At 39.3% G+C, this 18,192-nt stretch overlaps 2 protein-coding genes across 3 annotated transcripts; both read right to left on the reverse strand.

The window, feature by feature from the left end:
• Nucleotides 1-105: 105 nt before the first annotated feature.
• On the reverse strand, nucleotides 106-16,925 carry camk1gb (calcium/calmodulin-dependent protein kinase IGb). 2 transcript variants are annotated; one of them, XM_023260921.3, is made up of 14 exons: nucleotides 16,741-16,925; nucleotides 14,968-15,079; nucleotides 12,035-12,160; nucleotides 11,790-11,864; nucleotides 11,551-11,689; nucleotides 10,121-10,244; nucleotides 9,865-9,940; nucleotides 8,946-9,058; nucleotides 8,777-8,855; nucleotides 8,425-8,512; nucleotides 7,717-8,066; nucleotides 7,534-7,633; nucleotides 923-7,131; nucleotides 106-793 (listed from the first exon to the last, which is right to left on the reverse strand). In XM_023260921.3, the coding sequence occupies exons 2-12, from the start codon at nucleotides 15,051-15,053 to the stop codon at nucleotides 7,576-7,578; spliced, it is 1,314 nt and encodes a 437-aa protein (XP_023116689.1). In that variant the 5' UTR covers nucleotides 15,054-15,079; nucleotides 16,741-16,925; the 3' UTR covers nucleotides 106-793; nucleotides 923-7,131; nucleotides 7,534-7,575. The 2 variants fall into 2 exon arrangements, with proteins under 2 accessions (XP_023116689.1, XP_054868897.1); XM_055012922.1 differs by lacking the exon at nucleotides 16,741-16,925 and having other exon boundaries at nucleotides 14,968-16,664.
• Nucleotides 421-774, reverse strand: g0s2 (G0/G1 switch 2). Its single transcript, XM_055012692.1, has one exon. It carries the CDS (start codon nucleotides 772-774, stop codon nucleotides 421-423), a length of 354 nt encoding a protein of 117 aa, XP_054868667.1.
• Nucleotides 16,926-18,192: the final 1,267 nt, after the last annotated feature.

Consider the following 18,192-nt stretch of genomic DNA (forward strand, 5'->3'; position numbering starts at 1 on the left):
TTTTGCTAAAGTCTAAATGATTCCTCTTTATGACATGTTATTATAGAGCCATCTCTTTGAGGAAACCTGCACCCAAGATTATTATAAAATCATGTCCTGAATCTGTTGTTAGGTGAAAATACATTTATTAGAATGCATCATGAATTAAATCACAGACATTCTATTATTCTTCCAGCACATCATCACATCACATCCACAAGTATCTGCTGCCCAGCAGCCAGACGTTACTGTAACCTGCAGTTTGCATTGTATCTCATCTCATTTTTGCCAGTCAACAAAGGGGACAATGCATGTTTATCTAATCTGAAATGAATGAACAAGCAGAAATGGACCAGTTCAACGTGGTGATTTAATTTACCAGTGGTACCACCAATGTTGTAACTGCTGTGTCCATTTACATCAGGAGGGGTACATGCTGCTTTAAGAAGCATGTAAGCGGTTGGCTGAGTTTCTCCGCCCAATGGCCACCAGGTGTTTGGCCTTGGCTCCAGTCGCCACCGCCTCCGGCACATCCACCACTTCAGTATGAACCAAGGCAGGCCGGGACTTCAACACCTGCTTCTTCTCCTTCTCGCTCTCCATGATAAGCTCTAATGGTTCATCCTCCAAAGTGTCCTTCTCCACAAAGGGCAGGACAATTGTTTCCACCAAACCACCGACCATTCCAAGCATTGCCACAGTGGAGCCGATCATGTAGATCTTCAGCATGCTCCGGCTGGGCCTCTCTCTCAGCATCTCCTTAGCAAATGGAATGAACTCGCTAATGCTTTCCATTTTGTGTTGTTTGATGACCCTGTTGAAGGAAAAGGAAGAGTGTTTTATTAGAGGCAATTATCCAAGATCAAGATTTGCTTTTAAAAAAAAATGGTTTTGGTAAGAGAAATCAATATTTCTACTACATGCAAAAAATGCAGATACTCACTTTGAAGCACACACCAAATCCTTGATTTTTTCTTAGTGTTTGGTCTGACCAAGCATTCGCAGGCAAAGAGGAGGGGGCAGATCCTGCAATTTAAAGACAAGCAGAGTCAGGTTGACTCCCACTGTGGAGACAAAATGCATATTCATGAGGCTACTTGCACTGTGAGTGCTTTTTAGAGATTAGGGTTTGTTTGGGGAAAAGGGCATGAGTTTCCAGAAGTGAGACAAATACTCCCTGTACGTGACACTGTGCGCGTGTTACATCACATGAGGCCTGTATGTGTTGTGAAGCAGATTCAGGAGACTATATTATATTGTGTCTGTGCAGATGTCATGATTATCAGATGATCTTTGGTATAAAGCAATTGGACTTCTGTTTTATCTATCTATCTATCTATCTATCTATCTATCTATCTATCTATCTATCTATCTATCTATCTATCTATCTATCTATCTATCTATCTATCTATCTATCTATCTATCTATCTATCTATCTATCTATCTATCTATCTATCTATCTATCTATCTATCTATCTATCCAGAAAGAACAAATCATGTTGGCTAAACATTCCACTGAACGTATTATATTACTGAACAACATAACTAATTGGTTTTTAGTTGTGTGAGCTGTTGAACATTGGTCACCATCAGCTCATCAGGAGAGCTTGGTTAGTGTCCAATCACAGTACTTGAGCCTGTGCAGAGTCAATCCCATTTATTGGTCAACAGAGATTGCTGGACAACTGTATTGGCGCACATGAAATCTCTCATATTGAGCTGACAGATAAGCTTCACAAGAGGATAAGGTTCAGTAGAATCCCTCGAATCATGCAGTCCTGAGCTGGTCTGACTCCTGCTCTCCTGTCTGACAGCGAGGCGGTGACGGACTGCAGGGGTTAGCTTGTACGTGTGTGAGTATGTGTCTCCAACCTTCTGCCCTTTGACTTAGTTCACCCTGCACAAGGGAAAGGGGTGAAGTCAGGCGAGTGAGTTGGGAAATGTGTCTGATCTTTGTCACAGAGAGACGTGTGTCATCAGAGATCAGTGAAAGTGACAACTGGACAACGTCATGAGACTCCTGCATGTCGGTTCAGCATCTGCACAGCGTATGATGCCTGCTTGGCATAATAACATTTAATCCAGTTTGAACCAGTCGGGGTTCTGTCCCTCTACAGGCCCACCACATTTTGCATTAATAGGATCATGCTGATTTTGGTGTCCTCTGATCTATCACCTAACATCACTTCGACCTACTAACTTGTCATTTGCTGATGTTATTATTGTGACTATTTTTAGCTCAGGTACACATTAACCAGGGCTTCTTATCACCAGCAATACCCTGAAATGAGTAAAGGGCCAGAAAAGTTTAAAAATATACATTACCAACAGGCAAAGTAGCAATTTTCCTTTTTTCTGATATTGCTAACATTACTTATTTCATATTATTCTTCGCGTTTGTTAAATAAACCCATAAGCTGTAGAAAATACATACATTCAAAAAATAGGTGAACATGCTAAAAACCAGTCTCTAGATTCAAGGCAAACCTTTCACACAATTTGTGGTGTTTTGCAAAGCAGACTTTCCTAAAACAGTGCTAGTAATATCACTGTAATTAGGATGTCAATAGAGTTTCTCTTTGAGCAACTCGGTCTAGGTTCGAGGCATTTATGTTTGTCACAGCTGGGAAAAAGGTTGAGACTGTTTGAGGACCTTTGCCACATATTTCTCCTTTCAATGGATGGTCTGTCTTCATGCTGGACTTCACCAAGTCAGTCATGCTGTGGTTCAGGAGGGTTTGTGGTGTGTGTAGATGTGAAAGCTCTTTCAGCAGGAGCTCAGGGGAGAAAAGGGTAAAATACACTATCTTGTTTTCAAAAATAATGTTTTAAGACAAACATAAGCAGTCTGAAAATGCCAACACACAAACACGAGGGTTTCTGATTTCAAAACTGAAGAATGAATACAGACTTGGTTATCTTTAGCACACTATTTAAATGTCTCATGTTGTGACCACTTTCAGCAAATTAATGAAAGTCTCACGTCATGAAATGGTTTCTTTCAATTTTTCGGCTTAAAATACTGTGAAACAATGTTTATTTCACCATGACTGTATAACTCCCAGGTTAAATAACTGAAAAAACCCTGGTTATAAAGTTTGTTTTTGTTTTTGCGAATGATTAGCCTGCAATGCCAGGGATTTCTATCGCCACTAATGCTCTTTTTGAGCAACCATTTTATATGATAATATCATGGAATACAGAGCTAAGCAGTTGCTTTTAATTCATGTCTGTTGTGAGTTCATCATATGAAGTTGCAGTTATAAAATCAGTAGTTTAGCCATGCAAAGCAGTAGCTCACCTGAATCAACTGCAGGTTTATCTGTGCTCCAGTCACTTTTCATGCTCATTTTATTGTCTGACAAAAGAAACAGAAAAATATGTAAATGAGAACAGTTTTATTGGAAGAAATTTTGCTGTATTAAAAAGCAGTATTTGTGAGCACAAGGAGCAGGAGAGAAGTAAACAAATGTAAGCAAACAGTTCAAGTTGCGCAGAAGCAAAACAGATAACAGAGTAATCCACAGTCCTTGTTTATTAGTCTCAAATGTGACTTTAGCTTTCCTCTATCTGTGAATGTCCCTCACTGTTACAATTCCCCACATCATTCTCGTCTGTGGGCATACAGAGAATGTATGCTAATGATAATGTTAGCCAAATTAGCTGCAGAGCATGCTAACGCTAACCTAGTTAGATTGGGTTTTGAATCAAAGATGTTCTGAAAAAGTTCTGCAAAGCTGTAGAGGTGATACTGTGAGAGGAATTTTATCATTTACTCATGTAATCTGCTTTGTTTATTATTTACTTATGTAATCATTTTCTCATGTAATACTGTAGTTTTATCATTATCTGTTAAACTGTTCATGTGACCCTGGTTATTTACAGGTGTTCCTAACTACTTGTGTGCAGGTGTCTTGATGCACAAATGATGTCCTTGTCTCACTTGCCTGTTCTGACACTGCAAAAAGGCATGGATTGCATAAGTGAAATAACAACCACACTGTCATAAGAACTCATGTCTGCAATAGAGGACATTATTTATTGAGCAACCAATATCATAAACTGATTCCATGGCAGTAAGACGACCAGCACATGACCCGGGTGAATGCACCAGGGGAGAGCATGAAGCAACTAAAGCTAGTATTCTGTGGAGAATCAGAAAACTGGGCGAGGGGCCAAATAATTTATCTAGTAATGTAATTATTTCCGTCAAAAATGTATAAAGACTTTAGCTGAGGCATTCATTCAGCCACAGAGTCTGCTTAGTGACTGACTACGTCCACATGCACAGTTACATCCAGTAAAACTCAGTAAGGACACTCTTCTGTTTGCAAGCAATTGTTCAAAATCAGAAATTTCCTGAACAGTTACCTCAACAACATCCCCAAAATATCCTCAGAATATTGCATCCAAAATGTTCTGCCTTTGTTAACACATCTTGACAACAGTTTTTTAATATTGTTTGACGATGTTCCTTCCTCTGTTATCATGTAACACAATCCTAACATCCTCTGACTGTCCCTTTAAAATGTGTCTAAGTTAAATTTTAGCTTTATAGGAACTCAATTTGAAAAAATAAATGTCTTGAACATTGGACTCAAATGTTTTTTGCTTTTTTTAAAGATATTATTAGAACTTGTAGGTATTGTTAGCTAGTGTTTTTGGAAACATTCCTCGCTTACTGTTGCGGTGACATTGTCATTAATAATTAAGCTAAATCTGCTGGCTGTTCAGTTTCTCAGCTGCTGGGAGTGCATTAAGACTCTTGTGTTCACTCTTGCAGCCAAAAGTAGACCATTTGATTCTCATGGCTGAGACATTTTAGAGTTAGCGGCAGCTTCTGAACATAAATCAGCCTGGTGGACTGAAAGATAGCTGGTCATTCTGAACAGCTGGACAAGGATCAGCAGTGAGAATGATGAGCGACTGTTAGTTCATCAGAACCTGCTTTGAAACTTAACAAAATTCTGACTTGTAAAGCTGGAAGGTCAGATCTAGTTGAATGGGGGGCTGGAGGAATTACTGTCGTAAGCATCTTTATATTTTCACAGTTTCTGTTTTTAACATCTCCAACTTTAGAAAGCATATAAAACACAAGAAAGATGAGTATTCACCATACAGAACCACATGGTGCTTCTAATGTTCCATCTTAGCTAATCCAAAAGATTTAAGGTTTACAGCAGTCAGAGAAAATTTAGTAGTACCCTTAAACATAAATGAATTTTGTCCATGGGGATTCACAGTTTTAGATTCATATGTTTTGATAAAGGCTGAAACTTTTACTGTACCTGGTTACAACGACATGTTTGAATATCTGCTGGTTCACTGTAATTTGCTCTGACTAAAACCTGCTGCTCTAAATACACTGTTCTCTGTAATCCTGGCTGTGCTGGAGGAGCTAGTGTGACATCTAATCTGCTACAGTACGGCCGGTAATTGGCTTTGGAGGTTAGTTTAATTGGGAATACCAGTCAGGTCAAGGAATTGAGTACATCGAGTTCCAGATGACCATATATTTAGTTTTAATTAGCAAAAAATAACTCAGCAAAGTAATTGGAGGAATCAAACTACAAACAAGAAAGACAAAGTAAATGGTGAAAACCAATTAGTGGATGAATTCATTAAGGCTTGTAGTTGCATTCCGACTCTGTTTCATTTGTTTCATTGGAATAAGAAATTAACAAAAGGTGAAATATAGCTTTAAATATGTCTATGAGTAATTCCAGTCTATAGATGTCAGCAAACATTTTTCTTCTTATTCATTCTCTTGTAGAAGGTGTGTTACTCGAGTCTGATTGCACATTTCTGTCATGTAATATTGAGTATGTATAGACAGTATAAGCATCTACAATGTGTAACTTGACTTGTTTATAAAGAAAATTTCAAAACTTTTTAATGGAGAAAATAAAAATTAGGTCCTAAAGTTTGTAAGCCCAGAACATGACAATTATTGTCATTGATTATTTTGTGTGAGTAATGGTGCATTTGTATAAAACTAATCCCACAGTTAATTCTCAGCAAGTTTTCACAGATCAATCAAATGGGAAGAAAACAAATGCAGATTCTGTACAGGTTTTATTTTAGTGCATACAGGAATTCCAGCATGAAACATAGACAAGATCAATATCTGTTGAACGCATTAATACAAAGCCACATATAGCTGAAGAGAAAAAAAGCCGACTGTCCAAAGCGGTGGACAAACATCTATTACCATATATAGAGCAGGACATTTAGGTTGATGGCATGTGAGCGCTATGAATTGGCAAGTTCTGGATATACTTGTGGCATTTACACTGTTGATGATTCATTTCTTTGAATATACAATATAATGTTTAGTTGTGAACTTATGTCTGACCTGCTCTTTTTTGTCTTTTTATTTTTTAATAAAAGGAAGAAAATACTTTAGAAAAAAATTCAAGCAAAAAAAAAAAAAACAAAACAAAAAACAGACACAGAAGGAAAGTAACAAAAAATAAGAGACGACTTTGCCAGAATAAATTACACCAATATGGCTTATAAGAAGCAGCAAGCATGCATTTTTTTTAGAGACAGGAAATGTAGGGAGAAGAGTCAGAGAAGGACATATAGCAAGTGGCCATGGGTTGGACTTGAACCCATGACTGCTGCATCGGGGACTATAGCCCCTGTTTATAGGTCAACCGCTCAACCAATTGAGCTATTGGTTCCTCCCAGCATGCATTTAAAAAAAATATATATATATATATAGGCTTGCAAATGCAGGTAGGTTATAGGATAAAGCTTTACACATGATCAAGTACAATAACGTATCTTATTGCATTGTGTATGTTCCCTTAAACAACCATGATCCTAAGAAACCTGAACCCTAAGTGCTGATGAATTAAACTCTCAGACAACAGAAGTCAGGGACGACTTCACCATAAAGACATGGAGCTCAGCACCAAGTGAGCCCATTCTAAGGAAGACATCCCCTGGATGACTGTCTAAAATGCTGTGCGTGTGTTTATGTGTTGAAAAGCTCCATAGGCACTCCTTCTAAAGCAAAATGTCCCACAGACTGTGGACTTCACAGACCACTCGGGTCCATCCAAGGATCAACCGCTGCTCATTCTCAGTACCGGAGAGCTGCTGACACAAAACAGCTGCATGCTGAGTCCACACAGCAACACTGACCTGCAGAGGGCAGAGAAGCACCCAGGGTGAGACACATGTTTGCCTGTAATGAGCTGAAAATGAAATGAAACCTGTACAGCATGCATCACAAAGGTTGCTGTGTGTCTCTGTGTCACAGACAGGGTGTTAATACTAGTGTGGCCTCACGGGGAAACATTAACTGATGTGCAGGATGAGTCATTCTGTCAGATTTCAGATAAAGTTTGTGAATTAGTAAGAAAAAAAACTCCCTGAATAAAAACTTTTATCCCTTTTTGACAAAGATTTTGACATGCTAATGTAAAGAGCACCTGTGTGGCCCTTTGTGCACTTGCTGAATAATAACGTTGCAATTAAAATACAGTATTATTTCAATTACTGTTGGATTATGATTCAATGATGCAATGTTTTACTTGAACCTACCAAGTAAATTGCTTTGTTTCCATGTAAACTTCATGAAGCCTTTTACATGACTGAGCAGACTCCAGTCTGTATCGTCTTAGTGTTGCGATTTTTACCGTACCTGCAGGCAAAAAGAGAAAACGTCAGCCCTGCTGCGATATCAGAAAGTCAAACTTCACAACATCATATGAGGCCTACACAAACCCGTTGAGGTTGGCGGGCTCTGAGTGGTAGACGTGCTTCCCCTGCTCGGCTATCGTGGGCGTGTGGTGAGCGCCACACTGGCTCTGACTGGCCTTCAGCGGGTGGAAGTGGCTCTTCAGTTCGGCATGGCTCAGAGGCAGTGGCATGTGTTGCGCCCCGCGTACGTTCCCATTGGCCTCCTCCGCTTTGGGATCGAGCTTGTCTAGGTTGAGATGTTTGCGGTTTCTTGTTGGGGAGGACACGTCGATCACCTTGATGTCAGGGATGCTGGCCTGCCTCAGGACCAGCTCTGAGTGGGCCAGCTGCAGCTTCTTCATGTGGTTGATGGCTACAGCAGCATTGTAGGCTTGCTGTAGGGTTTACACAGAAAAGAGATTCACAAAGAGATCTTAGTTTACCTGAACTACGGTACTTATGCATGGTGATGTTTGTGAGACATTATGCTTCTGCTATACCAAATCTTAACAAACACAGCATGTCATACATGTATTGTCCAGACAATTTTACTGCCCATCAATCACATTTGTTTTGTTTCCCCTGACACTAAAAGCCCTACATCAGCCATCCATGGCCTTGATTACAGAAGAGTATCTTATTAAACTGTCCCTAATCAGGAAGGATTTAGGTAGGTACCCGATTAATCTGCTGTAAACTGCAGCTCCTCAATGAGATTACCACGTCAGAGCCAAGAAATCAGTGTGGACTGACCTTCCATTTAGACTTGGCAAAGTTCTTTTGGATCTGAACGCTGACAGAATAGTAGATGTCGTGGCTTCGGGCCGTCTTTCCGATAATCCTGGAATAGGTTGACAGAACAGAAAGCTTAAATTTATTTCAAGGTAGACGTTAATCCCGAATCCATCTGGGTGACCCGATACTGTACGTCACACTCGTGTCTTAAACGGATGTGATTATACGTCCCTAAAATGTCAAACATCCAGGGATGGGAGAGCAATGTCTGCTAACTGCAAAAGGCAATACTAAGTTTTTTGATTTATATAACTATCTAAAACGTAACTATGCTACATGCCATGATACAAAGCTACTGGGTGCCACTCACCAGGGGTGTCTGAGCGCCTGGTCTGTGGTGTAGCGCATGTTGGGATTCTTCTGCATCATGTTACGTATGAAGTCCTTCGCTGTAGATCAAAACAGTTAGACAGACATTAGAGATAAGACAATATTCTGCAGCTACACAAGAGGTCCGTGTTAACGCTCAGTGTAGTTACCAGACTCAGAGATGTCGTCCCAGAAGGGTGAGTCAAACTCATACTGCGCCTTTATGATCTTGGAGAAGAGTCGTGTCTCACTTTCTTCATAAAACGGGGGATATCCACAGAGTCTTTAATGAAAATAGAAGAATATATCATTGACTCAATCACTGCATCATCTTTATTTATTCAAGTAACTGTGTCATATAAAAAAAAAAAACATGAGAACAGCAGCAGCAATTAGTGGCAGAAGAAGAATTTAGATGCTTTGTCAGATCAAAGTATTAGCAACAAAATTTAAAGTATTAATGTAAAAGTATGGGTTTAATCCCCCTGACTAATATTATATTTGAAGATTATTAATAGTGAAGCATCAGTGTGTCAGCAGAATGTTACTGTTGTAGCCGCTGCAGGTTTGAACTCCTTTATATCCAGTTTTATACACAGAGACAGCAGATACATCTGAGGGCTCCAAACATGATTAATCAGAGATGATTCACAAACCTGTGTTCAGTTTTTTTTTTTTTTTTTTAACTTTTTCTCTAACCTTTGCTTTTATGATGATGATTTGAACAGAAATGAGATCATGTAAGAGGGGGAAAAAATCACTATTTGGTGGAGCTGATAACAACTCACAGACAAGTGAAACGTGAGCCCGACTACATACTGCTGTTTGTAAGAGGCCACAAAGGTTGCAAACCACTGGTTTAAACTCTAATGTGTTGTATTTTAAAAGCTTATTATATTAATAAGTGGTGTTAAATCTTCCTTTTAAAAGTAACCAAAGTTGTCAGATAAATGTAGTGAAGCAGGAAGTACAATATTTCCGTCCAAGTACAGTATTTCAGTAACAGTGCTTAGTTACTTTCCACAACAGGTAACCTTTCATCTAACAATCATGAAAATTGTGCAGCAGATATCAAATCTTTATGCTTACAGGATGTAGGTGATAACTCCAATAGACCAGCAGTCTACTGCCTTGCTGTAAGGCTTCTGTGCCAAAACTTCAGGAGCTGAAAATGAGGGAACATGTTAAATCTTTAGCACAATGTGTTGAGAAACAAAGATGTAAATAATATATACTATCTCTACCGCCCTGTTTTTTTCACCCTAGTGTGTTCTAATGACCCATTTCAAGCCTCCCACTCAGTAAGTCTCCATGTATTATTCACCAGACTGACATGTTTGCTCACCTACATATCCCGGGGTGCCACAGGCTGTCGACATGATGTCATTATCTATCATCTTTGACAGGCCAAAGTCACTGATCATGATCTTGGAGTTTTCTTCCTGGCTGTAGTACAGGATGTTCTCTGGCTGCACAGGGACAAACACACAGGATGATGTTCTCAATGATGAACTTTTCAAAGTTTTACTTCACCTGCTGTGGTGGAACAAGTGCTTAAATAGTTCACTTAGATAAAATTGAAAACTCCATCAATCCAAAACTTGTGGAAAAAGTCAAAGTGGTAGAGTTTATTTATCAATGAGATCTCAAGTTAAAGGAATGTTTTGGGAGAAAAACATATAAATATATGTTACCAGTCAAAAGTTTGGACACATCTTCTCATTTAATGTTTTTCTTTATTTTCATGACTATTTTGAAAGAATCTAAAATTTAAAACATGCTTTGACTTATTTCACACTTTTTTTGTTTCCTACATAAATCCATATGTGATCATTCATAGTTTTGATGCCTTCAGTGAGAATCTACAATGCAAATAGTCATGAAAATAATTTGGAAATAAAGAAAACACTGTGTGCGTGTGTCCAATCGTTTGATGGGTAGTGTATGTGTAAATATAACTATATATAAATAAGAATCTACTGCTGGTTAGCTTAGCATAAAAATTGCAAACAGGAGAAATAATTAGCCTTGCTCTATCTGAGGCAACAAAATCAACCTTGTAGTACCTCTAAAGCTCATTAGCTATTTCTTGGAAAGACAACCAGCTGAGGCTCCTCAGAAATAGTCATTATAGACATCACCTCTGTAAAATCACAAATTTCACTTTTTGCAGTACTTTTGTTTGTATGAATGAAACTAACAAGACAACTGACGAGACAAGACGAGACAAAATCAAGGTGCTGGTAGGGCTGTTTTGTTACCTTCTGACAGAGCCAAGCCCGTCGTTTCAACTAGATTTCAGTCCTAATGCTAAGCTATGCTAACCATCCGCTAGGTGTAACTGCATAGTGAACATACACATGCATACATATAGAGACTGCTATCAAACTTTACTCAAATAAATACATTTCTCAAAGTGTCAAAACTAAATCTGTAAGCATTTCTCTTGGATGGCAACTTGGATTGAATTGATTGCAACAGGTAGTTTGTAGCATCTGCATCAATATTTTTAGGTTCTTTAAACACAGAGAAGGCACAAACTTTATACATTTTGGATATTTAGCATATTTATATCCAAAACAGCAACTAAAACATATATATATATATATATATATATATATATATATATATATATATATATATATATATATATATATATATATATATATATATATATATATATATATATATATATATATTACATGAATGCAAGAGTAACCAAATGCAGTGTGCAGTATACTGTACATATGTTTGATTCTGCTGTCTGGGTCGTACCTTGAGATCACGGTGCACGATGCCGTTCTGGTGCAGATAACTGACGGCCTGCAGGACCTGCTGGATCACACTGCTGGCATCCTTCTCTGAGTACATCCCCCGGTCCAGGATCCGGTCAAACAGCTCACCACCTGAAACACTGGTAGGAAGACATCGCTGCCTTTAAAATGACATCTTTAGTGCAATTTCAATTTGCAAATTTCCTCATTTTATATTAAGATAAAAACTGGAAAACTCACAGCTGCATGACCAGATAGTAATGGGTCCGACTTTCATAGAAATCCTCCATCCCCACAACATTGTCATGTTGGATTCTGTTCGGAAAAACATATTGTATGGTGTCATCATCCCATCACAAACTTCACGTATTTTCAACATAACAACAGGCAGAAGAGGAAGCAGATCAATAGACCTCCCACCCATGCTGACTACTGACAGAACGTGAAATGAAAGCTGAAGGCTCATAAAAATTCACGTGAATTACCTTCTGAGCACAGCGATCTCATTCTCCAGATTGAGATCCCTCTTCTGTTTCTTCTTCACACACTTCATTGCAAAATTCTTTCCCGTCTTCTTCTCCTTCACCATGTAAACCTCTGAGAATGCCCCTCTGGTAATTAACACAGGAACACATATTGAACGTGAGTTATTGATGAGTTCAGCAGCGAATGCTTTGAAACAGCACAGGGAGAGATAACAAGTCTGCAGTGGTGAGTGCAAATGAGGCTTCCTCTTATTAGTCTAGGGTCGATGTTAATAAAATATGGAGACCATATCAGCACACGGAGTTGGCCTCTGTCGATTTATTTTACATTTTTCTCACCAGAAGCAGCTGTGGCTTGCTTTCTTAATTTGTATATGATTCATTTATTTTTCAGCAGAAACCCCTTTGATTCAAATGGGGAAATCTAGGATTTGTTGAATATTTTGAGAAGATTTGGGGAAAATTAGTTGTTTGTTGCAGACTTAGATGAAAAGGCTGACTTTCTAACTTCAGTAAAACCCACAAATAGAGTTTTTTTACACCTTGGTTATTGTGTTTTCATATTAGCTAGAAAAGATTCAGTTCTGAGCGTTAGAGGTGCCAGTTGGCAGAAAATGTTACCTTTGGAAAAGACCAGGCCTAGTGAGAAACATTGAAAGGTACTTTGAATACTGATGAGACAAACACTACATAACACTGTATGGTTTACCACTTAGCTTTCACTGTACAGATCTGCCAACTTTCTTGTCTCAACAACAAAGCAAGAAAAAACTCATGACGGTATTTTGTGCACTCTTAAAATATAATTCCTGTTAGATAATTGCATCTAATGACTTTAAAAAGGCTCTAACTGTCAGACAATGGATGCTATATGTCCAGTCATCCAGGGATAGTAACTTCCTGATCTACATTTCTTGGAGAGCATCAGAATTAAAATAAACCCAAGCCAGAGATAGCAATATCAAAGGGTTCAATTAAGATTTCCTAAGAATCTCCTTGGCTTAACCATTCATAGGTAAGGAGCTTGTTATTCTGCTCTGCTCTGTGTCCACGCTATCTTCAGCGCTGTCTGGGAATAGTTGTTCTACCGGGTGGATTAGGCTCTTTATCCCTGACGCAATGGAAACAGCAGCAGGCTGAGGGCTGAAGACACAAAGGTCAGAAAGTGAGCCTGTGCAGCAGGGATCCTTGGAAACAAGAGGCTCCTGCACAGAGTACGGGTCAGGTCATGGGCAGGTGTCAGAGGGCCGCAGGGAGACACTGGATAACCCGCCCTGTGCCCTCTAGGTGACACAGGCGTGCTGCATAAACAAAACTGATTCGATCTGAAGCTGTTTTCTTGTGACGCAGCTGCCTGTCACTTCACATCCCACCACTCAACTGCTTCAGGTTCCCCCAGCTCATTTTCCTCCTCTCAGAGAAACTATTCTGACTCTCAAGAGAAATCATCAATATGAAAAATGACTAAAAGCCAATCAGGAGTTACTGACGCATTAACCTGAGTGTTTCAAAACCAGTGTGTCGTTATTACCAGGAAACCATCCGGATGCTGTTTATGCTACGTGTGATGAGGTCCGCCGGGAGAAGATGCAGTTCTACGCAATCTCCCATCCCCTCTGGATTCCCTTCCACTCATTGTGATGGAAGAAATGATGACAAAAAGACTAAACCGGACACATGGGACTGCACAGAACAGCTTCCACATCTCCAGCAGGAATGAAAGCAGCAGAGGGGCTCAAACATGCTTCCCTTTGGCTCTCCGGTTTTAATTTCATTGCACCACAGCATCATTCTGTGTTGACGTGCTACAGAAATACACTCATTACAAGCACATGTCCTCACCCACTCTTCCATGAACCTCCAGGCGTTGTTTTTGTCAAATTGTTTGGGGAAATAACCGTAATTGCTGCAGACTAATTGAACCACATATTAGATCACTATACACTCAGCGGCGTCTTCAGCCCTCTGCCTTCTGTTTTCCCACAACACAGCGACGTGTCCCTGGCAGCATTTCAGCTTCCACCTTTATTTACTGTCGGCTTCTTGTCTGTTGTTCTACAGTCACTCGCTAAACATGAAACAGTGATGCAGCACCTGCTCATTTTTAGTGCTCACATAACCAGTTTGTTACAAAACATTGACTTTAGTTCAATTTCATTGCTTTTTTTTTTTTTTTTTTTTTACAAATTACTTCAAGTGAGTTTTATTATCTACTTAGAAATCTTGTATTTGATCAGTTTCTGTGCATTTAGGGCTGCAATTATTGATTGTTTTAATTAATTACTAATTGATTAAGTATGTCTTGATTTGCCGAATAATTGTTTCGTCAAAACATGTCAGAAAACAGCAATAAAGTAGCCACTGCAGTGCCCTAAAGTCATGCTATGAAACAGTTGAAAACACATTATTCATTTAATTTGATGTTAGAAAAAGAGAAACTGAAAATCTTGAACGCTATGAAACTAGGATGAGAGTTTTGGTTATTTTAAAATTACCTAAATTCTAAATTGATTGTAAAAAGGTGCCATTTCTGTTTTCTTATTCCACTTCTTCTTTGATTTGTACTTGCTTTCTAATCAGATTTTTGCCTTTCTTCCCTCTTTTGAACTATGTTAAGTGTAAATGTTTTTGTGAATGAACTTCTTAGCCAGGATCTAACAGCCAGGGTGTCTTGCTGTCTGAGACAGCAGTAAAGTAGGCCTCCTTGTGTCAATCCAATCAAACCAGTAATCTGTCCTTAACTCGAACAGCATGCTGAGGGTCTGTAATCATGCCATGTAGTTCCCCTCAGTATCTCAGCTGGAACATATTCAGCAGTACAAAATAACATCAAGAATAAAAAGAAAAACGGGCAGAAATTCCACATATACAGGCACAGGGCACTGAAACGTCTATAAATAGTCATAATGTAAATAAAAGTTAAATGTACTTACGATCCCAACTCTTCCATGAAGTCAAAGATCTCCTGGATGTTGTCAGTGTCCTTCTTCCACATATAGTCGGCTTCTTGGCGACCCATGTCTGCAGACGCTTCGACAGGGATTTCTTTTCGAGTTAAGTTGAAAGAAAACACATAAGAATAGATGCCAGTCAACACCGAAGCTCCACACTGATTCCTCAGCGTGTTTAATTTCTGCATGCAGCTGCACTAAAGCTAAAGTTTTAAAAAAGTAATCCTGGCTTAATGTTCAGAGTTCCTCATCATCATAATCATAAATCCTCTGGAGTCATCAGAAGGCAGGGATGAAGGCTGCTGTGTCTGCTGCGCTGCTCAGACTGTCTGCAGGAGGACGCAGCAGATCAGACGCGATGAGTCTTTGTCTGGCAGACAAAAGGTTGACGCGCTAATCCAAGCTCTAACTGGTGCACAGGAATGTTTAAACCAGCGCCAGGGCTGTCCCACACTGTAGCAGCACCAAAGGACACCAGGGCATACAGCTGTGTATCAATAAGGCCTCTCAATGATTTAACAGAGACAGAAAAAAAAGAATAAAAGTAGAAGGTCAATCTGTCACCATTAGTTGTCCTGAATTTCTCGAAAAATGTGCACCAACTTCACAACTGTTGTCAAATAAACTTTTGACTTATGAAAACAGCTGCCTGCACACCTGGTGATTAAACACTTACACTTAGTTATCGGAAAAAGACTTTTTATTTGCTCAAATAATAAGCATCTATAAGGATTAGAGCTTGGAAAAGAGCAAGAATGACTTATCCAATAAAACTGGAGGTACTGAGGAGGATTAGGAGCACTTTAAAAGAACAGGTTACCCAGTTTGTTTGCCCTCTTTTCTCTTATATAATGGATTAGTAACTCCTGATCTGGAGACCTGACCTTGTCTTGGATGCAAGCACTAAAAAACAGCCTCCAATAAATCCAAAATAAATGTCTGCTTTAAATATATCTCATGAGCATGTGGTACAAACACATAAAATCTAAGAACAAACGAAGGGAAAACAGATTTTATGAGGTCATTCCACTTTCATTTTCCCACTCTGTGCATAACCACATTAACCCCAAGAGCTGCAGCACAATAAAGAAGTGACCTATTATGTGACAGAATGGATCTGAGTGATGAGCTGGAGGATTCGCCTGCAGCAAGTCTTTCTCTCACGTTGTTATTTAGCAGGACAGGTCAGAAAAGAAGACTCAGCAGAGGATCTTCACCAAACGATGCAAAACTCATTTGCAAACTCCAAACCTGAAGCACTGTTGCAAATTTCAAGATGTTTTTTTTTCAAAGCAATTGCACAAAATATAAAGAAAATCTCGCACATCATGCTCATCCTACAGATGACTCTTATCTAATCTGCAGGTTTACAGTCGAGTCACGCGTTTTTGCGCCGACGCACAAAGGAAACCAACACTGATACAGAGAGATGATACTATCCGACACTGGATGCGTCCTTTTCTCTATAACAAGGTGGCTGCGGATAAGATCACTCTGCGGCAAAGAGACTGAAGGATCACATATTTACATGGAGCCTGAACAGCAGCTCTCCCGTCTGAGCTGAATGCCAAAGCCACAAAAACACCTCAATTACGCGCAGAATACAAATGAGGCAACGCTGGTTTTCTACCTCAGTCTTGGTCAAAAACAGTAACATGCCAGTAAATAGCAGCGTCCGATCTGTATCTCAGACTAAAGTGTGAATCAGGCAGTTACAATGTTGGTAAAGAAGCAGCCCCAGTGATGGAGACTCACCTAGAGACTGCGCTGGAGAGGCTCTGCTCTGACTCTCCTGCCAAAAGCTCACCGACGACTGGACAGATTACTTTGTCTGGGACACTGCAAATACCTGTTGTCAAGTCGGAGATTACATCCAGGGAGACAGGGGGGAGGGAGGAGGGAGTCACCGAGGCTGCTGCATCATTGAGCCGCTCAGCAGGTTGGACACAAACTCAGCTCATTCAAAACAGCCACGGGCACGCGTGCGGACGCGCGTTCACATCAGGCAGGAGATGGGTCCAGTGGACCGCTGGTTTGAAATATGAGGCTCAGAATAACATCAGTTAACAATGCCATGACAACAGGACAGCACTTTTTCAAAAGGTTTGTAACCAAGAATCCATTATTAGCTATCCTGCACAGATCATTTACTGCTGCAACACTGAATCAAAGTGGATTTAATTCAGTTTTTAAGCTGATACATGTAAATATAGATATATAATAAATACAAATCTAAATATTTTAATTTCAAAATCAGTACTATTTATATTACATAAATAATGTAAAACACAGAATAAATATTAGAATTTAAATATTATGGCTGCACGAGTGTTGATGTACTTATTGCAAAATCAGATTTTGCATTTTATACTTGTAGTTTATTTAGCTGAGTTGGCACTGATCTGTTTTCATTTTGACATTAATGTGATCAAAAAGCCACATTAACTCTACTTTAATTCAGTGTTGGGACATGGTCCGTGTATTTATCTGGCAATTGGATATTCCGTTCTGAAATGGGTGTTGAAAAACAAAAAATGAGTGGTTATTTGATCTTCGTTTTAAAATACAAAAATTAAAATTGAAATACAAGGCGTTTTTCCTTTTCATGATCAAAAAGGGATGTACGAAATTTTTAAAATGCTTTGATTTTCATTTTATATTTAGAATAACAAAAAAATAAAATCAGTAAGAGACAGAAACGAAAAAAAGGTCAGTTTTTTCATTTTCTGAAACCGGAAGTGGTCATCAGCAAGTGTGGAGCCAAACGACAACAAGATTCTCAGAGGGCGGAGCCAGAGAGCAGTGATTGGTCAGACCATAGATCATATTGAAGACAGCGGCGCTAGCGTAGCTAGTTTATGTATATCTGTGGGCGGCAGGTCTGGTGGCATCTCTGGCTGTAATGATGGCTGATCGAGGCTTTGTTGAAGCTTCGACACTTCATTCAAAACATGGTTCATTACTCGAGGCCTCAATGACACACAGTGCTCGAGTAGGACATCTAGTGGTCAATAATATGAAGTGCAATCAAGACGTGGTCGTTGGTTCATGGATTGTTTTGGATTTGATTCGCCATGCACACATTCCTCTTTGACTACACTAGATGTTTGTATGGGTTCTAGTGGACACAAAAATAATATTACTAGTAATAATAATGACAATAACTATTGAAGAGCACGTTTCTTATTTCCCATGTTTGTCTGTATC

Source organism: Amphiprion ocellaris, chromosome 8 (genome assembly GCF_022539595.1).
Source record: "Amphiprion ocellaris isolate individual 3 ecotype Okinawa chromosome 8, ASM2253959v1, whole genome shotgun sequence".
Classification (NCBI taxonomy): domain Eukaryota; kingdom Metazoa; phylum Chordata; class Actinopteri; family Pomacentridae; genus Amphiprion; species Amphiprion ocellaris.